The sequence below is a fragment of the Paramormyrops kingsleyae genome, chromosome 3, assembly GCF_048594095.1.
Source record: "Paramormyrops kingsleyae isolate MSU_618 chromosome 3, PKINGS_0.4, whole genome shotgun sequence".
Lineage (NCBI taxonomy): Eukaryota > Metazoa > Chordata > Actinopteri > Osteoglossiformes > Mormyridae > Paramormyrops > Paramormyrops kingsleyae.
This window is the reverse complement of record NC_132799.1, coordinates 14,704,306-14,725,402: the sequence shown is the minus strand read 5'-3', so window position 1 is coordinate 14,725,402 and position 21,097 is coordinate 14,704,306. Positions and strand designations below refer to the sequence as shown.

The following is a 21,097-nucleotide window of genomic DNA, read 5'->3' as shown; positions in this document are numbered from 1 at the left end:
CATACTTTTTTGTCGGCATTTTACATACCTTGCTGCTATGTGCACAAGAATTTCCCCCTGGGCCCAGTAAAATCCATCTTATCATACTGTGTGCGTGCATGTGGATTAGGGTTATAATACTGTACATTGAGGGGACCCAATGTGCCCACCAATGTAATAAGAACCTGTTTTTTTGATGTCGTGGGGACCATTTTTCAGGTCCCCACAAAGATCTGTGAACGCAGTCAAAAAAGTAAAAAAGCAAAAATCAAAAAAGTCTTGTATTTTGTTTGGTTACTTATGGTTAAGGTTAGGGCTGGGTAGGTGCTAAGGGTGAATGGAAGATCCCCATTTAGATATATACACCATGTGTGTGTGTGTGTGTGTGTGCGTGTGTGTATGTATCAAATCAGAAGCAAAACACAAGCCAGGCATATCATCATATTTATTTCAAAGGCACTACACCATGGTGCAGCTTTATTAATGAATAACACCACTACAAATACCCTCACTGTGAACAGGGAGAAACACATGTATCGGTCTAATCCGTTCAGTCCCACCTCGAGCCAGGAACAGACAGACTCCTGCTGCAGCGCTTGGTTGGCTCTGTACAGATCAACAGCCACCGCGAACACAGACTCACACTCACTGCGGAAGCCTCCTGGAGCTCAGCGCCTGCACGCCATATGCCGTATATTCCTATTCAGCCTCTGCCGGAGAGATGCATCATCTCTGGTAGTCCTAATGACGGGAGTTAGGAGGGCAGAGATGGGGGACAATGGGCCGACCCAGCAGGCTCTGGGGTTCTCGTCAGCAGAGTCGTGCTCCGATGTCACGCTGGCTGACCGCTTAACCGACAACTTCAGATGGATGACGTCTAATGGAGAGCTCATTAGCATAAATAAAAATATATATATAATTACCAAACAGCTCCTGGAACGCAGCTAAAAAGCTTTTCATTTAACAACATAATTGTCTTTTCTTAAGTACTGGAATTACTTTGTCTATGTTTGCTACATATAAGACATTTTCAGTATTTTAAATGTGTCTTTACCACAAATGATCGATTTTGCACACCACTCAATCAGCCCACAGTACAGTTCAGTAAATGCATTCTTCACCACCTCATGTTCCAGGTCATGCACTATACAGACACTGTTGCATTTGATTGCTATATGTACATAAATAAGCATCACTGCACAAGTCCAGGTTCTCTGAAGGCCAAACATGCTTTTTCAATGCAAAATAGTCTCTTTTCACATATGGAACTGGCATGCCATGGTAAATAACACTAAAATGGTAAAGGAAGTATCCAACATTGGTTTCAACTTTTGTTTTTTTTTTTGTTTGTTTTCAAAAATATAGGCTTGAAATAGACTCCTGTCGATGAGAGAAATGTGAGGCGAGGACAGAATCCCAAAGTCTTGAGACGCTTAATATTGTCACTGTAATGATCTGCCCCACATGACGATGTGTCCTGAAAGGGCGTCAAAACTCTACAGCGCAGCACATCTGGTGCCGTAAACGAAAGGGAACGATGGGGCTTGATGCTGTTTGCTGCGGTCATGACTGCTCACTGAGTGAGTAGTGACAACAGCACTGGCAATACTAAAACGCTACAGGAACACTGAGTATGTTTCACTTCTACTCAAAGGGACAGCTGGATTTCTCAGATAGCTCAGTCCCAGGTTAATAGCACCTACAGAATGTCATGTTACTAACTGTGCCATGGAAAAGCCTTCCTTCTCATCTCATTTCTTTGTTTTGATTCCACAGTCAGTTTTTTATGGCACATTCCACTCCAATGAACACATAGCTTTATACAATCTCTCAAGAATCCCTTCAGATATGGGAAAACAGGCCAATTCATGATCACCCCTTTTGGAGAGTCAAAGCCCGGACGACCCAAGCGTCGATGTTCATCTTTGTGTGACGAAAAGTCATTTCCCTTCCCCATACTAAGCAAACAATGCATATTATGGGGCAGTGTCATGGGATACCATGAATCATGCGATGCGTAGGCAAGTCACTAAACTTCCACCCACACGCGTGCGCTTCTTTTCACAGATTCCGATGATGTTATCCTCCACAGACCTGGGTGATGCCTTAGGTTCCCTGCAAGTAAACAGAAGGATTTGCCGAGGACTCCCCTCCCAGGGAGGTGAAGGCACCGTATTGTCTGGCACTGGGAGGGGAGGGTCAACGAACAACCTGGTCAACGATAACCACAATTGCACTTTAGCGTCATCGCTATGCTAAGCCAAGTCCTGTGATCTTCTGGGCACAATAATATTTTTTAAAATTACTAATACATTCTGGTGGTAGATCATTTACTAATAACAAGATCATGGCCATTTTAGGGTGACTTAGGTGTATATAAACTCATTAAGTAATCATCTTTGGTTTTTACATGTAAGAAATTTGACCAGAAGCATATTCTCCATGACTACTTGAAGATACAATGCCTTTATGTTTAAAATTAGTATTTTTGATGGGGGGGTGGGTGGGGGGCAGGATTGTGACAGTCTCAGGAGGAAAAAGGGAGACCCAGGCTGGTTTCAACTGACCAGTTGAGTTTAAAGAGTCACAGTCACAGAGTACTCAACTGGGTGGCTGAAACAAAATCTTGGTCTGGATTTTCACTTTATGGACCTGAACTATCTAATTCTGGAACCAGGATACTGTAAACTCACTTGGGAAGCTTTTCTATCCCCAAATATAAAGCACATTTTCCATCCAGCCTCATATCATGTGTTTCTCTTTGCCACCACGATGTCTTCATTAATGTCTATGTTTGGGTATAATTCTCTTCCTGCAATTCATGCTAAGAATTAATGTCATTATAAAAGGCTCAGCTCAAATTGTTTCCCCAACTCATATGGCAATTCTTTGTCAGTCACAGCTCATCGATCTCTAATCTAAATTTAGACTTAACATCAGTGCGTACTGAGGCAAATTGCTTGTTGCTAATGACATGGAAACATAAAGGAAGGGGTTTCTTTCATATTGCTGGGCAGCATTACTCAGAAGAGACTGATTAGATTTGTATTTATGTCTGTGTTTCTATGGACAACCGCTGCCTTTTCAAAGAAATAACAGAGAAGAATGATTTTACTTCCATCTAAGCTTTCAATGTCTATCAGAGATTAGTTACAGAATCCATCTGTAGTAACTGCATCAAATGTCAAAAACCAGTTTTTCTGAGCCACCAAATTATATACCTCTAGATTAATGGTGGCATGAATGATAAATGCATGATCTGTCTGCATCTTAGTAACTAGTAATTAATTTGCTAATGATTAGGGGGGGGTGTATTTGAGCCTAGCGGGCAGTAGATAGCATACATATTCAGCACTGGCCCTGTGAAAACAAGGTGGTCCTTGGCCCCCCACCCTAAAAGTCCTGTTTTACAATTTGGACTTTCGAAGTCACGCTAAAAGTGTTAGCTAAAAAACATTACAGGGCTCTCAAGTCTCACGCATTGACCGTGAGATACACGCATTTCAATTAGTTCACACGCTCACACGTCACACCTTGTATTTCTCACGCTGAGATGTAAGGGATAACACCCACCAAGGTGTCCCGTTATATAGAATTAGTGGACGATGCGCAAGAATACAGAGTGGAGTTTTCCACCGAGTTCATGACTGTCTCGAGTTACACAGAGTTAATAGCTACCAGCCAATCAGAATATAGCATTTCTTGTTTCCGGGTAAATCCCAAAATAAGCAACACGTAATCCTGCTGCAAGCACATTATTACATGGATGCGCACACAGATGGAGTGCAGGAAAGGTGGAAGTGGCAGAGCAAGATCCGATGAATGCGGCAGGCTGGGCTCTCAAGTCTCACGCGCCGACCGTGAGACACACGTGTCGCCCCTAATGTAATCTCACTCCAAAGTTCTGATGGAACTTGAGAGCCTTGCATTAGCTAGTGCTAATGAAGAGGCTGTTACGAGCGTGCCAGTCGCTTTCTGGGGGGGCTGCGGTTGTAGCCCTTTCCTTCTTCTTGCTCTCCACCCTGATCCGCTCTCTGGCACGTCTTCTCCACAGTGTGTGCACAGGGTCAGTCAGGTACAACAAGATCATCGACAAGAGACAATGACATAAGGAGGGCGAGGACAGGAGGAGGGGGCGGTACAGGAGTCGGGTCCACTGGAATGTTTAAGTGCTTGTAGTCCTTACGGCAGGGAGGTCGTGCTGATGGGGGGCTGGGCTGGCGGTCTCTATTAGTCATACGGGTCCCTCCGTGAGGCCCTCCAGGGGCAGGCTGGTGGCGTTGTCGGTGGGTGAGGCCTCCTCCTGTTGGATGCCAGACTGGGCAGCCAGGCTGGCATAAGGCAGGTGGCAGTCTATGTGCAGGAAAGGGGGGTAGTGCTGCCGATAGCAGATGTAGGCGAAAGCCAGGCCGATGACTCCGCCCACAAAGGCGTCTGCCAATTACAGGAGAAAGTGAATTAATGGGCGTAATTCACTTATTCAAGGAGGTCTTTTGTGTCCTTAAAAGCACTGCGAAATATTACCTATTTATAACAGCTAGAGGTAAACAACAAGCGTTGAGAACCGGGCTCAATGTTACTACTAAAGGGCAATCTCAGGCAATTACAATTAAGCATTAGGTTTAATAAATCTGTTTTGTTCCTACTGCTTAATACTTAATGTGTCTATAAATGGCTGAATGAAAATTGTTAAACCACGTAATAATAATAGATGGTTTCCAAGTGCACCAGAAGAAAGCTTTTACTTACCTGTCAAACATGCACATTCACTAAACGCAGGGCTTATCTTCGGTATTAAAACCCTGTCAAGTTATCATCCTAATTTAAATGAAAAGATTTAAAGATTTAAAGCTTCAGTTAGGGTCAAATGAGTGCTGCATGAGTTGTTCTAAATGTGTATCATCCATCAGTGGATTGGAAGGATCACCCAAAATCCTGCAGCACATTGTGGTCCTATGAAGGTCTGATGCTTTGTAACGGCACAGAGATCAGGGACTGAGGGAGTCAACGCAGGCCACCAAAGGGGGGGGGAAACATCGCTGATTTAATGAGACAGCTTGTTTGCGCCTTGTCTTTTTAGGGCTGCTGGTGCTGAATACTATTGGCACCATTAATGTGACTTTATATGATTTCACTGATAGGGATAAGCAGATATTAGCAGATAAAATACCGTCTTGCATCACTGGACCAAAATGAAGCAATTTGGATAATGGCAGTGTCCTCTTGGCAGGCCGACAGTCCACCGGCACGGTCAGGGCCGTAGTGAAAGTCTGGGAGCTGGGGAATGCAGCGGGGATCACGACTGGGCAACACGTTTGGTGCAAGGACCGTGAACGGTATCTACAGAGCTACTCAAGTAACGTATGTGCCAGAAGTATTTAAAATTACATGTGTTTAATGTACAGTGATCCCCGCTATGTCGCGGTTCAGCCATCGCAACTATCATGGTTTTTTCCCTGACACATACCTTGCTTGTGGTCTGACTGTTGTGAGCAAACTTCTTGTGAACCCATACTGAGCTTAAAATGTTTTCATTTTTAAATATTCCATTACATATACAGTGAGAAAAAGAGAGATGTGTGTGTGTATGTGTATATATATACACACACACACATATACATTACATATTATTATTATTATTATTATTATTATTATTATTATTATGTTACTCATATCCTTAGCCCAACATCCACATATCATATGTGTTTACAAAGTGTGTTTTAATAAGTTTGCATGTGTTTAAAACGTGTGGGAGGGGTTTTTTAAGGCTTAAACTGTTTATTTATATGGTATATCTATATCATGGATTTTCACCTATCGCTGATGGGTCTGGAGCGTAAGTTCCGCGATAGGCCCCCTGCCTATCACTGTATTTCCAATTCTGACTTCACAGATATCCCAAAATCCACCCTGGCTTACGAGAGATAGCCTTTGCCATTCCAGGGGAAACCTCTTTGCATGAAGTCACTTCCTTTTTCTTCCAACCCAAGGTAGCGGAGGTCTTGTCACTCCCGAGATCATGACAGTGGTGGCATAGTGAGAATATTTCATTACACAATGATCATGGTTCACCGGGCAGGTTAATGTGTGAGCTCCCGGCTGGTGTTTACTGACAGACTGAAAGTCCTCTTCAGGCTTAACTGCCGCAGTCAGTCTCAGCTGTTTGATGACTTATTTTTAGCATTGTGGGGCTAGAAGGGAGCATCTTACTGTGAGAACTACTGCTTTAATATTTCTTTTTCAATGTGTTGCTCGCTAACTTATGAATAACGCTTGTGAGGTTCATCATTTACTCAGTGCTGAACACTATCTATAAAGCCTTGGCCATTTTCTAAGATACATCGTTACGTCACTAAGATCTCCAGTCACAGACAGACCCTATTGAAAGGTGGTCATGTAGGTATCCGGTGAGAAAGACCACAAGCCTGCGTGTTTCTGGGCTAAACTACAGATAAATAGACATTCATCCCAACCACGGCCGCTTCTCAGTAACAGAGACGTGGGTTGAGTGTGTCAGCATTCGTGACAGCTTGGTTTAATATAAAAATCACACCCAATCGGTCACAGAGCCCCAGTGCCAATTAGCCGTGAGCGTCTGGCGGCGGATGCTTCCGGAAGACTGGACATGTTGGCGATGTCACATCTCGCTGGTTTTGATTTTACGCGGTTCTGCAACGTGCTGCCTTTCATCTGCAAGCCTCGTAGAGCTTTACAGGTGGGCGGGGGAGGAATGGGGGTGAGGGGGGTCGTAATTCACTCCACCTGCTGCTAAAGTGCGGCACTTCCCATTAAGCCCGTGAGACAGGGCCAATTAAACTGCAGCCAGCCATCGATCCTCAGCGGCAGCTGCACTGTCTGTCTGTCTGTCTGTCTGTCCAGGCTACACGAGATGGTGGGTGTGATAGAGGCAAGCAAAGTATATGGGGTGTTTAGTTCTGATTTCTGTCCCCTGGGTAACGTATCACCTGAATAGCACCAGTAAAAATAAAAATAGCTCAGAATAGCCAAGAAAAGGCCCTGACAGGAGAGACAACCTCTTAGTCAGTATAAACGAGGGGGGTGGGGGCACACTGAACATGCCGCACGAGACGGGCACTGACCTTGCCAGTGGTGCTTATAGTCGCAGGTGCGGGACAGCGCGATCATCATGGCGCTGTAGAGGGGTAGCACGATGGCACAGAGGCGCCAGCTGCGGCCGCGCCCGCCGTCCGTGAAGCACTGCAGCTTCCCGGCCAGGTAGAAGGATGTGAAGCCCAGGCCCGAGAATGCGACTGAGGGACGGAAGGGCGGCGATCATTAAGAGAGGTGAGCAAACAATCGTTTTCTGAGTAGCTCAGGCCACACGGACTGCAGTCATTTCCAAGGCATACAGACATCCATAATTCCCAGGAAACATGACAACCATCATTCCCAGGAAACTAAGACATCCAACATTCCCAGAAAACATGAACAGCATTAATTGCAAGACACAAAGACATCTAGTTTTCCCAGAAAACATGGCCATCCATCATTCCCAGCACACACAGACAGCCGTCACTCCCAGGACACACAGACAGCCGTCACTCCCAGGACACAGACTGCCGTCCCTCTCAGGACACACAGACTGCCGTCACTCCCAGCACACACAGACAGCCGTCACTCCCAGGACACAGACAGCCGTCCCTCTCAGGACACACAGACAGCCGTCATTCCCAGGACACAGACAGCCGTCCCTCTCAGGACACACAGACTGCCGTCACTCCCAGCACACACAGACAGCCGTCACTCCCAGGACACACAGACAGCCGTCACTCTCAGGACACACAGACAGCCGTCATTCCCAGGACACAGACTGCCGTCCCTCTCAGGACACACAGACTGCCGTCACTCCCAGCACACACAGACAGCCGTCACTCCCAGGACACAGACAGCCGTCCCTCTCAGGACACACAGACAGCCGTCATTCCCAGGACACAGACAGCCGTCCCTCTCAGGACACACAGACTGCCGTCACTCCCAGCACACACAGACAGCCGTCACTCCCAGGACACAGACAGCCGTCACTCCCAGGACACACAGACAGCCGTCACTCCCAGGACACACAGACAGCCGTCACTCCCAGGACACACAGTTAGCTGTAGTTCCAGAACTCGCTCCCCCTGAGAGGGTCTCTCCTGTGGCCAGGAAGTTAGCAGTGTACCTTCCCAAGAGAGAAGCTGAGAGATAGGAGCTGAAATTTAGGCAGTGCAGCTGAGTTTTACATCACAGCCTTTTATTAGAATCATCCTTTTATTAGTATCATCAGAGTCTAGAGGTGGGTCATGGGAAATCTGACTACCATTAAGGCTTTCAAAATCTGCTTTGGTTGCCCCCACGCACCCCCACTGCGGGTAACTTTACGTCCCCCACACCCACATGCTGACTATCAACATGCCTGTCTCACAGGACACCATCTTCAGGGCAAATCCAGGCACTCTCTCTCTGTCTCTCTGTCTCTCTTGTTCTCTCCACAGACAATAACCTGCCAATCCAGACCTGCTTTCTACTTCTCGTCCTTCTGCTTTATTATCTTCAACTTGTTGCCTTGGCAACTTTGCAGAGACACAATAAACCCCTCTAAGACAGAAGTGCAATTGGCCCAAACCTCATTAACAATGTATTTTAATGATGCTAAACTGCTGATGCACATGCTATTTCCAGCCTGGGTGGTTGTGAGTGAAAATTTACCCACGACTCCAAAAAACTGATTTAAATATATGATATATTTCCCATCATCTTTTCTGGTGTTTTTGTTTAAATAGATGAAAGACAAATGAAAAGCACAAGACAATACCAGACCTATAGTCTAAATATGCACTAAATATTTCACTATGTAATAGTTATATATATTTAATGTATTTTCGATGTATAAGTCCAGAATGCCATTCATAATACAAGAGGGTGTGAACGGTGCTAAATCGAACCTCACAGATCAGCACCATCCGGCCAGTTCGACTGTATTCCACATACTCCATAGGTGAACAGACAAACTTCGCACCTGAGTCTGTCAGGTACATCCCAGTCTCCTCCAATCAGACTAACACTGGATTTAATAACACCTTGTATGACATTGGTCTCACATTACAATTCATAGATTCAGATAATGAATATTCAGGACACTACTGCCTGTGTTTAGCGCTGTTGCCGCACAGCATTGTGGGTCTGATTTCCAGCCCAAGCTGTGCGTGCATGTGGAGTTTGCATGTTCACCCTTTTGTGTATAATTATAAATAGTCTCCAGTATGTAACTGGGCGGCGGTGTCCCCTGTGCTCCAGAGCTCAATGAAAGCCTACATTAGATGAGCAGTAATGGAAAACGGATGGACGGATGGATTTTATTACCATCAGGACAGTACTTAGAGCATAAACAGCGAAATATTAAACATGAAGTGTCCTCAGATGTCCGTGTCATTACACTCCACCTCAATGGATCGGCAGTCGGATGTTGTTTGGCAGGTTATATTGCGTGTATGAAGAGGAATGGTGCAGAACAAATGGCAACGTTTAATATCTTTTTCTTTTGGATGGGGGAGAGCACTAATATGAGAAGAAGACAGTGCTTGGGGGGGGGGGTCAACCATGGGAATTAAAAGCCCAGTGATAGATCTGGCTAAGGCCGGTTGACCCAAGGTCATTAGGTTGTCAGCGCCGACATGGTGATGGTACGATCAAGCAGGGATCTGTCACCCTTCGGGAAAGGTTGCCAAGGCGATACTGAAGGCCAACGCGATGGAGCACGGAGATAATGCAGAGGGAGGTGGAGGGAGGAGCTGGGGAAAGGGCAGCGACAGGCACGGAGAGAGTCCCCAAAGCTGCGCTCGTATTAAACGGCACACCTCTGTAGTATTCACCATAAAGCGGAACACAAGGCTACAGCACACAGCAGACCAGCCGTCTTTACCGGCCGCGCACGTACCGGAGTGGCTGTTTGATCGAGCGCTTTAAGAAAAGGCACCGAGCTGGAGTTTATAACACCCATTATTCAAAAGGGACGGGGTTTTCGGTGAAAAATGGGGGCAAAGGCTGCTTCTTTCGCCGCCCTTCATCTGCACATTCTGCAGTATGTGGCGAACGTGATACTGTGACAAAGTAGCACATCTTAGACCTGGAGGAGAACGGAGAACTTGGAGGACAGAAGGGCACAGTCAGAATTCGCCCTGGGCATGTAGGTAGTTTGTTTCCTCTGTTGAATGTACTTACTGTAACGGATAGACTGGTGTCTAGTATACCCTACTATACTTTACTCTAATAAATACAGGAGTATGTCAGATGTACTGGATAAACTGGTGTATGGTGTACTATACTATAATATACTTTACCAAACACACAAGTATACTAGACATACTGGATAAACCAGTGTGAGGTGCATTCTACTATGGTCTACTACACTCACAAGTATACCAGATGTACTAGATAACTTGGTGTCTAGTATTCTCACTATATTAGACTCTACTACATACATGAGCATACTAAATGTACTTGATAAAGTGGTGTAAAATATTTTATACTGTCGTACACTCCACAAAATACAAGAGTAAACTACATATACTAGATGGCATTTGCACTTCCCCTGTTTATTTAACGATTATTTTAATTGAAACACAAAAAAAACAACTAAACCCTTGAAACTCTGAAAGTAACTTGATTAAAGGCAGCTTTTCTTAGTGTTTTGAATGCCCGTGTAATTGGCTGCAGTGAGCATGGAAAGCACAAGGACACGAGGCTGGGCAACTATGGCTGGGATGCCAAGTCCGTCACAGGGCACATGCACAATCACCCCCCCCCCCCCCCCTCACAGGCCAGAGGTGTGAAGCTACACTGCTATCCACTGATTCACTGCGCCGCCCTCATCAGCGAGGCATTACATTAAATCAGACGGCTCTTTCAGAAGCGACTCTGAGAGAGAAACCCATTGTGTCCATCAGGTGCAGTCCATCATGGCCTGATTTAAGGACGGCGGCTTCAGATTTCAGAGTCGTCCCCGTATCCCTGCTAGAATATGACATGCGAAATGTGAACTGAGGCTCACGAACGAGGAGTTTCATAATTATAGCAATTCATACATATTTATACCACAATAAAGCTATTCTATCCAGAATAAACAAGGAGGGAGAAAATAATGAGTTTCTGAGCCGTAAAAGAGAAGTTTGATTGCTTGTCTTATCTAGATGAGCACAGGATTATTATATAAAGTTTTCAAACTGGAAAGGGCTTTATATCTGACTCAAACTAACTTTTCACCTTTCAAGGTTAGCTTTTAGATTAGCGCAAAGGCGGGAGCTTAGGTGCTGAGTGTAGAGACAAGAGGAGGCCAGACACAAAAGAATAAAAAGACTGAATTAAAGCCGAGAAACATCAGTGGCCTGATCTCCAGAGGCCTTTAGTAACGCCTACAAGAACGGCGTAAATGTCATTTTCAGAGAATAAATACATAAGTGGTGAATTTAGTATTATAAGTTTAAAATAGTATAACAGCATTCCGATGTGTTTTTAAAAGGATTACAATTTAGGTATTATTTACTCATAGAATATGGAGTCACCAGGCAAATACATGAAGAAATAATGAGGAATTCATTAACCGGATTCTATTACAAGACACTGTTGTGTGCAGACTCAGCCAAGCAAATTCTGGAATAAAAACCAGATGTGTAAACACCCAGCAGGGGAGTCTAATGTGAGGAAGCCTTACTGTACGTATTCAAAAAAAGTTGACGCGACGAAATTTCCATCATGTCCCTCAACATCTTTGCAATGGATGTTTCATTCTCCATCCAGAGAGCACAATTTTAATTATCTTGTCTGAATGCCACCACCGCAACAGTAAATAAATCTCGGGAAGGCTTAAGATAATAATAGGCATGCCAAAACACCACTGCGCAGAACGTTAAGCTGGGCTCCTGCACCACCATGTCTCCACGTGTCTGCAATGGCTGTGATAAGCCAGCAGAACCTGCTTGGTTGTAGCCTGAAATTAATAAAGTAATTGCACATTCCTCACCCCTTGAGATTTCTTTTCCACAAAATCAAAATTCTCCAAAATTTGCTTGTAATTTGTTTGTGTTGTTCAATACGATTATTGCTGATAAAACAAGAAGCTTTTTACCGTGCAGGACAATAAGCCATTTTGAATAAATTTACCACTGGAAGGAGGCGGAGATCCCACCCAGGTGTACCCTGACAGTGGCTGGGATAGGTGGTAAGAGGATGGAAGGGAAACTGGGGGATCATTTCTCTATGAAGATTCATATTTACCTCCCTTAGGTTAAGTGATAAAACACTGACAGCTTCCTATTTCCCATAAGTTGTTTTCATATAAATGCCTCAATCTTCTAAAAGCCCATGGACATTTTCTGATATTCAGGTAAGAGACTGTTTAATTGCACAAGCTGAGCCCAGAGGCATGAAAACATTCTAGCTTCCAGTTAACCAAGCAACGGTCCCAAGCCCGTGTTTCCACCGACGGCGTCAGATCCGTCTTTTTCAACCCCAGATTTCTGTCGCTGCTTTGAAACCCATCGGCATCATTGCTTTTTTAAGCGGTTCCTTTGCTATCAGAAGTAGTTCTCAACCCTGTTCCTGGTGCCCCCACTGCCAGAATGTTTTTATTCCAACCTACCTTAAACCTTCCACATTCATTATTAACTTATTATAAGCCTGATTAACATAGGGCTGTAATGGAAACATTCTGATGGGAGCGGCACCAGGAACAGGGTTGGGAACAACTGTTACAGTGTCCCCTCGCACTGTCTTATGTTTGTAAATTGCCCACTGTGTGTGTTCCATGTGACGGACAAGTATCCCATCCAGGTTATCCTCAGCTTGTACCCTTTGCCCTTTGGGATAGGATCCAGGCTTCCCAGTGACCTAGGACTCAATGAGTGGTTGGAAGACAGAAGAATCCCAATATTTCCAGTAATGATACTATGATCCTCTGAAGATGAGTGATGATCTCAGTCCACATCTGATGCAAGAAGACTGTCCATCTCCATAATTAGTAGCTGTCTATGTAACTTCTTCCGCTGTGAGACTGAGCCCTATGACCTATCAGCCTTTGTCTTTTTCCACGTCTGCCTTGGACATGTCAAGACTGGAATGATACGGCATGCTATTTGCAGGCCGTCAGCCAGACCGGCGTCATGGCGAATGACAGATGACTGATTTTGTAGACGATGCCAAGAAAGAGTCAAGCTGTTGCCGTGGTACCCATGAGAAAAGTTCTCCAATGAAGGTTGAATAGTGACAGGGTGCAGAGTGAATTTAAGGGGAAAACAATATTCATGATGCCCAGAGGTGGCCTTTTAACGTGAAAAAAAATAGTGTAATGTAATTGCGGTTTCACATATTGACTTTGCATCTTTTAGGATGCAGTGATGCTCTTCCTTGGACAATGTGAAACATTATGAGAGAAGGAACCTTCAAAGTAAAGGAGAGAAAACATCAATTTTAGCTTGATTCAAGGGACGGAAGGTATTGAGTTGCTCATCCTGTGGATGAAAAAAAAAGTGCTGTGCTGAGGATTGGAATGGCACTCAGAAGTGAAGCAGGGCTGAAGGTTTAATTCATGTGTATTAATTTATCTCTAATTGCCGTTAGTTGCAGAAATTAATGAAATTGCAGGCTGAATGTTTCCAAGTCACCTGTGATTTTTGTCTAATAAAGCACATCTGAAAAATCCCAAAGAAATATCCTCTGAAGTTGTTGCTTTGGATCCAATTGATCTTGCACTGTCAGCCAGAAATGTCTTGATAAACTTGCTTGCAGGTGAGAGTCCTTGCCAGGTGAAGTCAAACGGTTGCGAATAACTGTGCAAGTCGAGTTCATTTTGTGAATCAACTAAGACTACATTTTAACTATGATAATCTATTTAACCTGCACTGGATATATATATTTTGAGCCACTGGTGAGACTCATCACCTAAAAGTGCCAGTTAGGGATCAAGGAAGTCCTACGACGTGACTTTACAGTTTTACATATGTTGTTCTGAACCCTTTCAACAAATATTCATGTAAAATTCAACTACACACGACAAAGGTGTCTTTGAGCTTGAATTTTTCACAGCTGGTTAAATACGATTCCTGTTGCGTGTGAATCTGACTAAAAGGATGAGGGAAACTCCTCCGGTGGATTTATGTGCAATCATATCATGCTCACGGTGCACGGTGAAAATGAAGGCCATCGGCATTTTCCCGACAGCAAACTGGAACCGGGCGTCACGGATAACGAGACGAATCGATATCACGCCAAAGCCTTTCATGGAGAGCTGGGAGAGAAAATTTCAAATACTCTAGATATACGAGGGTTTGCTCAACTATTTGTCCTCTGCATGTTAAATATGCCCTTACTCCAAATTCTTTTGGAGAATAAATTTAATTAGTTTAAAGACAACTTCATATTTAATAGGGCTTATTTACACTGTTTTGCCTGGCTTTGTTAATTTGTGTTTATTGAATATTGCATATGTCTTTGGTACTCCAGTGTTACATTATAGTCCATACACAGTTATCATGATATACTGTTGTTCCTTACTTCCTCAGATTTTACATAATCGTCTTATCTGCATTCTAATCTGCATACCCAAATGAAGCGGGCTGCTTTTCACAGCTGCATGCATTATATGTTTCAGCTTTTCATTGCTGGTGGTCATGTATAGATCTGTAACAAGATGAGCCATAAAGTTAGCAAAGACAGATGGAAACTTTCGGAACTTTATGCAATGCGGCCCTCTAAGGATTTACGTGTCTCTGAGGTACCCAAAGAGGCAACGAATAGATAAATTAACATGGTCTAGATACACAAGACATGATGGACAAGAAGTTTAATGCACGCATTTCATCTGGAATGCAAAACTGTCAAACTGTACCTGGTTACAACAGTGTGTTTCATTTGTTTCTAAAAAAAAAATAAATTAAAAAGTATTTCAACAAATTAAATGGTTTTGGTACCTTTGAGGTGTCATGCACGAAGTCGCACACTTCTCACAAGAACGACAAATCCATGTGGTCATTCTCCCTTCATGTTGTTATCGAAAACATCAATGCAAGCCGTACTTTGCCCGTGATCTCATGGAGGCCGCTGCCCACAGAGCACCAGGCCCTGAAAAACTCTGATTTCTTAAAGGCCATGATGGGAGGGAAAATTTCACACCAAATCAGGCTAGAACTAGGCAGCAATAGACCAAAGACAACCCTTATGGAAATCTCACGTCTGCTTCAGCTGCTTTTTACATACAAAGGAAAAATCCTCAACTGAGTTTTGTAAACTGACCGAGTTAATTTAATGGTCTCAGATTTACTTTGCCCCATAGACCTTGAAAGTTGACATAATTTGACAGAAAGAAATTGAAAGTGCCATCCTCAAGATTCATTCATATCCCGGATTAAACAGGAACGAGGGACATCACATTAACAAGATTCTGAGTACTTTATACTTTATTTGTAATAGGATTTCTTCGTAACATCAAATTTGTCTTAAGTAATTGATGTCCAGCAAACAAAAAAAGTATATCCATGACTACAAAAATTGCTGAACTAAAGCCCTCAGAAGAACCTTGTTCTTTGACATTTCATTAGAAACTTTTAGAACTTCTTTGAGGTACAAAAAGAGGCAAAAGTTATATGTCAACAAATACAAGGCCACTTAAAACTACATGCAGACTAGGAGACCTATCAAATCTACACTTTCTGCTGCAGTGTCGATTAGCCAAAAGCGAAAGGGTACCCAATGATGACAACCATGCCTTGCTGTCAGGGACTAATGATTTTGCAGCAATTCTGATGAACAGAAATACAAACTTCAGTATTCAAGGTACAGAAGTCAAAATGTACTGTACGTTGATCCAAAACATGCATCCCAATATTCAAAGCAATAATTAACTTAAAATAGTCTCCAGAGCACTTGTACTTAAAACTCTAGGAGATAGTGTACAAATATAATCTACATGTTCAGAAAATCTTGCCGAAATTCTGGCCAAAGGGCTGATCACAGATTCCCACTGCAAACTTCCATAAGTGTATCAAAAACATTACCGGCCAGTGCCTTATCACTGTGATCTATTCCTGAGGAGCATCTGCAGAATACTAACTACAGTGCTGTGAATAAACCTAACCTGAAGCTTTTCCTAGGAGTGAAATCTACTACAAAGATGATGGCACTCTTTGTAATCCCATTAGAATTTCTATTATACTATTTCCAGTTATATTTCCAATGTGACACGCCCAATTTTTTGTGGTTTGTCTTTTCACCGCGGCTATGAATAAATGTTGAAGATAATCTATTTCATCTGGTTACAGCTAAGAATGTGATATTACACCGTGCACTTGCAGGAAGCTATGCATTTTATACATAATCTTATACTTTGGTTCTGTCAGGGCAGAGTTTTGTAATGTGCGTCAATGTTCATCATATGTTTGGTGCATTCAGTTCTTTTCCTGTCTCACATACTGGAAATCTTCCAGGGAGTATTTAGACTTGCTGAATTTGCAGAGCCCAACAGAGACACTCTTTATTAAGAGCTGATTTGATTCTTTGGTGTTGATTTAAGTCCCTGTGAATATATTCATATACCTTGTGTGGAAATGCTGGTATGAATCAGGGACTTACAGGAGGAATGACTACTGGGGAAACTCTTGCGTCCCTCAGAAACCAGGTTTGGCTCACCAGTGCACAACATCTTGGCATTCATTTGTCCATCTGGGAAACAGCGCTGGAAGTAGTCAGGCCTCGGCCTATAGGGGGCAGCACAAACATGCATGCATGTTTTCCAGTGTTTGGCTACCAGACCACTACAACTTAGACATCATGGTATGCATTACAATTTTTTTTTATTATTACTATTATTATAATTTAGGTTAAATTAGTACCTTATTATTTCACTAGCTATAGCCAAAGCGTCTAATAAAAGTGTGGAAGCTGAGCACTGTGGCGAATGGACGCGCTTGTCAGGATGGGTTCGTTTAATGATTTACCTGCCCACTATCAGCTTGATGGTGTTGGTGAAAACGCCGTTCAGGGCAAGGGCCAGGGAGACAGCTGAAACACGGAGAAAAAGCAAGCAAGGTGAAGCGCTAAGGACTAAAATTAAGGGCAGTCAGTTTTAAAATGAGAATTCACATTACTGTGTACTTATGGACAAAGCTATTACCATCTATTATTTCTGCTGCCTCACAACACGGTGGAATAGTAAAAAAAAAACACATAATGCAGCACTTTTAGGATGACTGATTCAGTCAGAAAGCTCAGAAATTGTAGGGTATAGCAAACTAAGTTCATGGTATCGACTTGAGAGTCTTCGGGTCTTATGTTAAAAAGTTCAACCTGTATTGCTGTAGTAAACATCAGCCTGCTCTGTGCTTATATTGCTTTAGGTATTACAGTACGTGCCTCTTACTTAACTAATTAAATGATGACTATGAGTAGATATAATGCCATTTCTGGCACTTGTATTTGTTGTTGTAGAAATAAGTTTCTTTGCTTTTTTTAGAGTAAGCATGCAGGGATTTGTGGATAATAATGAGGCTGTCACCACAGGACTAATTGGCGCAAAAGGCATTAATTTATGGTATAACTCTGCTCTAGCAGAATATCCAATTCATTCTTCATTTAATATTATTCCATGACTCCTTAATGAGATACAGGCAACTTGTACGTATCGTGTGAAAGACACAGGAAGCTCCATACTTTAAGGCAGTAACTTCGAGAAACTTTGTCAAAGATAATTGCGGAAATTCTGCCAAGTTATGTTAACACTCTCAACTCTTCAATAATTCTGCAAATTAATTCAAACGAAAGAGGGTATTAATCCATCTGTTCACACAATGTGTCCCTGGCTCTGCTTAATTGGATTCTGTTAATGCTGTTACTTAATGGCATTTGATATTTACTGTATCTAGGTACTTCGAGGCATACAAAGCAGGGCTGATTATTCACCGTGATGCTGACAAATGACACGAGATTGAAGATGAGCACGGGCACTGTTGTTGCATTGAGATTTTAATTTCCTTCCTTTTCAAGCAAGGCTATACCGATTGTACGGAACAAAAGCTATAAAGGAGAAACAGATAGAGAGGGTAGGAAACCCCAGAATGTGCTAGAAAGCTGTGTGGGGTTTCAGCCCCTATACTCTACCCAGACACGCTTCTTTAATTTCCGTCTTGTCCGTCCGGCGGATGATCTTCACCACAAATATAACTGCCAGAGGAGTCAGGAAGGAAATAGCCTGTAAGGAGAAGGCCGACGTTATAAAACAATAAATCGTGATAACAATTCTCTTAAAGGGGATTATAGCTTAATACGGACCTGCAGCGGGTTGCTGGTTGTGGACCTGGGGTCTGACCAAAGACTAACTGTGAATTGTTTTTGGTTGGGTAACATTTGAAAGGTTGACTGCAGTTTCTTGACCCATTCTATTAATAACAGCCATTCATCAGCTGGACATGTACTGTATTTGATGAACCAGCTATGAGTCTGGGCCCTTAATGCCACCGCTTGCTGTTTCACTGGTATTTCGGCCATTTAGCGTGAGCGTGTCTCTTTGGTAGTGTGAGAAGCTTGTTCTAGACTCTTTTCTCAGGTTCTCCTCAATGGTGGGTTCTTCACTTATCGATTCCAAAAAAACAATTCAGGCCTTCCATTTTTCCCTCTCAGTTGACGCTCAGCATTAAAAGCAGCAATTATAGCTGGAATATCTTTCATGATAAGTGGGAAAGCGTGGAAGAGAGCTACGCCAAAGCACTTCAATCCCAGCTTCAGGAAATGAGCTGCCTCAAGCAGGGCTTTTCATTGTCCTCCACAGTCCTCGAAACACCGGGCTGGTTATTGTTTCTCGTGCCATTGCCCTGACCGCTGGGGGAGTGAAGTGTCCTTAACACATACATAATTACCACCTTTTCTATTACTGTTGATTGTTACCTGCCATTATGTAATAATCATGCCAGACCTTCAAAAACGGAAGTGCAAGGGTACTCAGAACATCAGCAAAGTCACTTCTTACAATCAGGAGGAGATTTCATGTTCATTGTGACCCTGTTCCACTTCTCTCAATGTGATTCTTCCCCTTCTCCTTGTTTCCTTAAGGACATAAATGAAGAGTGTGTGTGTGTGTGTGTGTGTGTGTAAAAATCTTCTTGTGCAGTTCAACCCATCTTCCATGACCCAAAGTTTCCTTAGGCCTCAACCTCCCGTGTCTTTCCGAGTCTTTCAAGGGTCAAAACACAGCAAAAAAGGACAGTATGTTTAACGAAGACTCTTATAAAAGGAACAGACATTGTTTTAGTCATAATTTGGTGATGAGAATTAATGGTGAAAAGCCAATATTAAATGAGAGGGAATATGCTGTCTTGTTTTTGTCTGTAACCTTTCTCTTAATACGCAAAAGGTTTCCCGTTAATATCAGTCACTGTGTGTGTGTGCACTTGTTTTACGCTCTTTTAACACGACGAGTGCCCCTGAGCATGTTTTACCCGCTAAAAACCACACTGGGTTAGAGAGCCGAGGGAAAAATGGTAAATGATGGAATACGTGTCTTCAAGTGTTCTATCAACATGACGAAACACCAAGGATAGCTGCTCTGTCTTCCCCTTCATTGTTTCCCTGAGAGATTTTTATTTTTTAGTCAGAGGCAAGCCCTTGAAGTCAGAGAGCAACACCCCTGTGTTTTAAATCCTTTCTGTGTCACCCCTTTCCATTGTCATTCACCCCCGTGCCACCTGTGAGTGACAGCAGAGTGTATGATGCCTCAGTCACAGGGGACTGTCAACACAGCACCTGTTTGATGACAGGTAATAATCCACTTTGGAGAACGCCTTTCCAGTAGGTGTTTGTTTCAGGTGTATTTTTTTATGTTATCATCCAAGTCAAGGAGAATTCACTTGAACCATATGCCATCCGAAGCCTATGAGTGACTGAGTCCCTGTGGAGCAGGCGGTTCAGGCCTTTGAGGTTCGGGGTGGACTCGTGGCTGCAGGGCTGGCCTCTGCCATCGGTTTTATTGTCTTTCCATACAGAGAGTAGTTTCAAGCCACATTTCATGGCAAAGCACTGTAGTCATACCCTGTAGAGTCTGCAGATAGTGCTGCATGATTTATGTCTGTTTGTTTTGTTAATAAACGGCTCACATTTTGTTATGTCTGAGAATCAAATGCATAGAAACGATCCACTTTTAATCAATGACAATTACCGCTTAGACCTTATTCAGAGCAGAAATAAAAGAAAGTGAGTGCAGACTATCCAGGCACAGTTAAATACAAAAAACAAGCAATTTCTAAAATGTATTTGGTCCATGTTTCAAACAGGGCTTTTCCATGCAAAGAATATGTGCATATATGTGACCCATGGTGCTTCCTGCAATATTGTGCCATTGTTGTGTCACTCCAGAATCCACCACCCTTCATCTCCATGATCCATACAGCCCTGCCCCTATGGACCTCCTGTCATCCACTCTAGCCTAGGTTTCATTCTAGTCTCGATTCACTTCATTGAGCCCATTTTCTGTTTGATTAGATGTCCATTGACATCGAGGGACTGATAAATTCTCTATTTCCTTGAGTGGCTGGTGTTGTGAACCACTGTAGAATAAGGAAGACTGCCAGTCAAGTATAGATGATACACACACAGAGGGGTATATATGGGTGTGACCGCAGGGGCACTAGCCCCAGCTGAAAAGCTGATTGGCCTTGGGAGTGGCGCTTCCACTGTCACTCATGGATTCAAAGCATATCATTGACTAATAATAAAGTTGGCCCACCTTAAAAAAATCATAAAACAACCACTGAGATAGACAGGATAAGGAATACTGTGCAAGTTATGTATATAAAATGAGAAGAATAAGAATCTAAATTGCAATAACAAGAAAAAGTTGAAAATTAATTGAAATTCAACCATAATTTATATACTGTGTATATATATATATATATGCATATATTAAGAAAAATCTTGCACATTTCATGTGCTCATCAATGTTACTTGATTTGTCTAGATGAAATTTTTGTTTTCTACTACATCAAATCCAAGCCTATTTTAACAATTTCAGTTTTTAAATGCATTTTTACTGTTTCTCCTGTTCTATTGCTTTTTTATGGTCAGGATATTCAATTAGGCCCTTGAA

General features: G+C 43.0%; 1 protein-coding gene across 1 annotated transcript in view; it reads right to left on the bottom strand.

Annotated features, from left to right (window-relative positions):
- Positions 1-407: 407 nt before the first annotated feature.
- Positions 408-21,097, bottom strand: part of plpp4 (phospholipid phosphatase 4) — a 40,398-nt gene continuing 19,708 nt past the window's right edge. The window contains exons 3-7 of the mRNA XM_023804281.2: positions 18,121-18,211; positions 16,962-17,025; positions 16,597-16,721; positions 7,080-7,250; positions 408-4,413 (exon numbers count right to left, since the gene is read on the bottom strand). Of these exons, the coding sequence (XP_023660049.1) occupies positions 4,214-4,413; positions 7,080-7,250; positions 16,597-16,721; positions 16,962-17,025; positions 18,121-18,211 (651 nt within the window). The 3' untranslated portion in view covers positions 408-4,213. The remainder of the gene's footprint in view (positions 4,414-7,079; positions 7,251-16,596; positions 16,722-16,961; positions 17,026-18,120; positions 18,212-21,097) is intronic.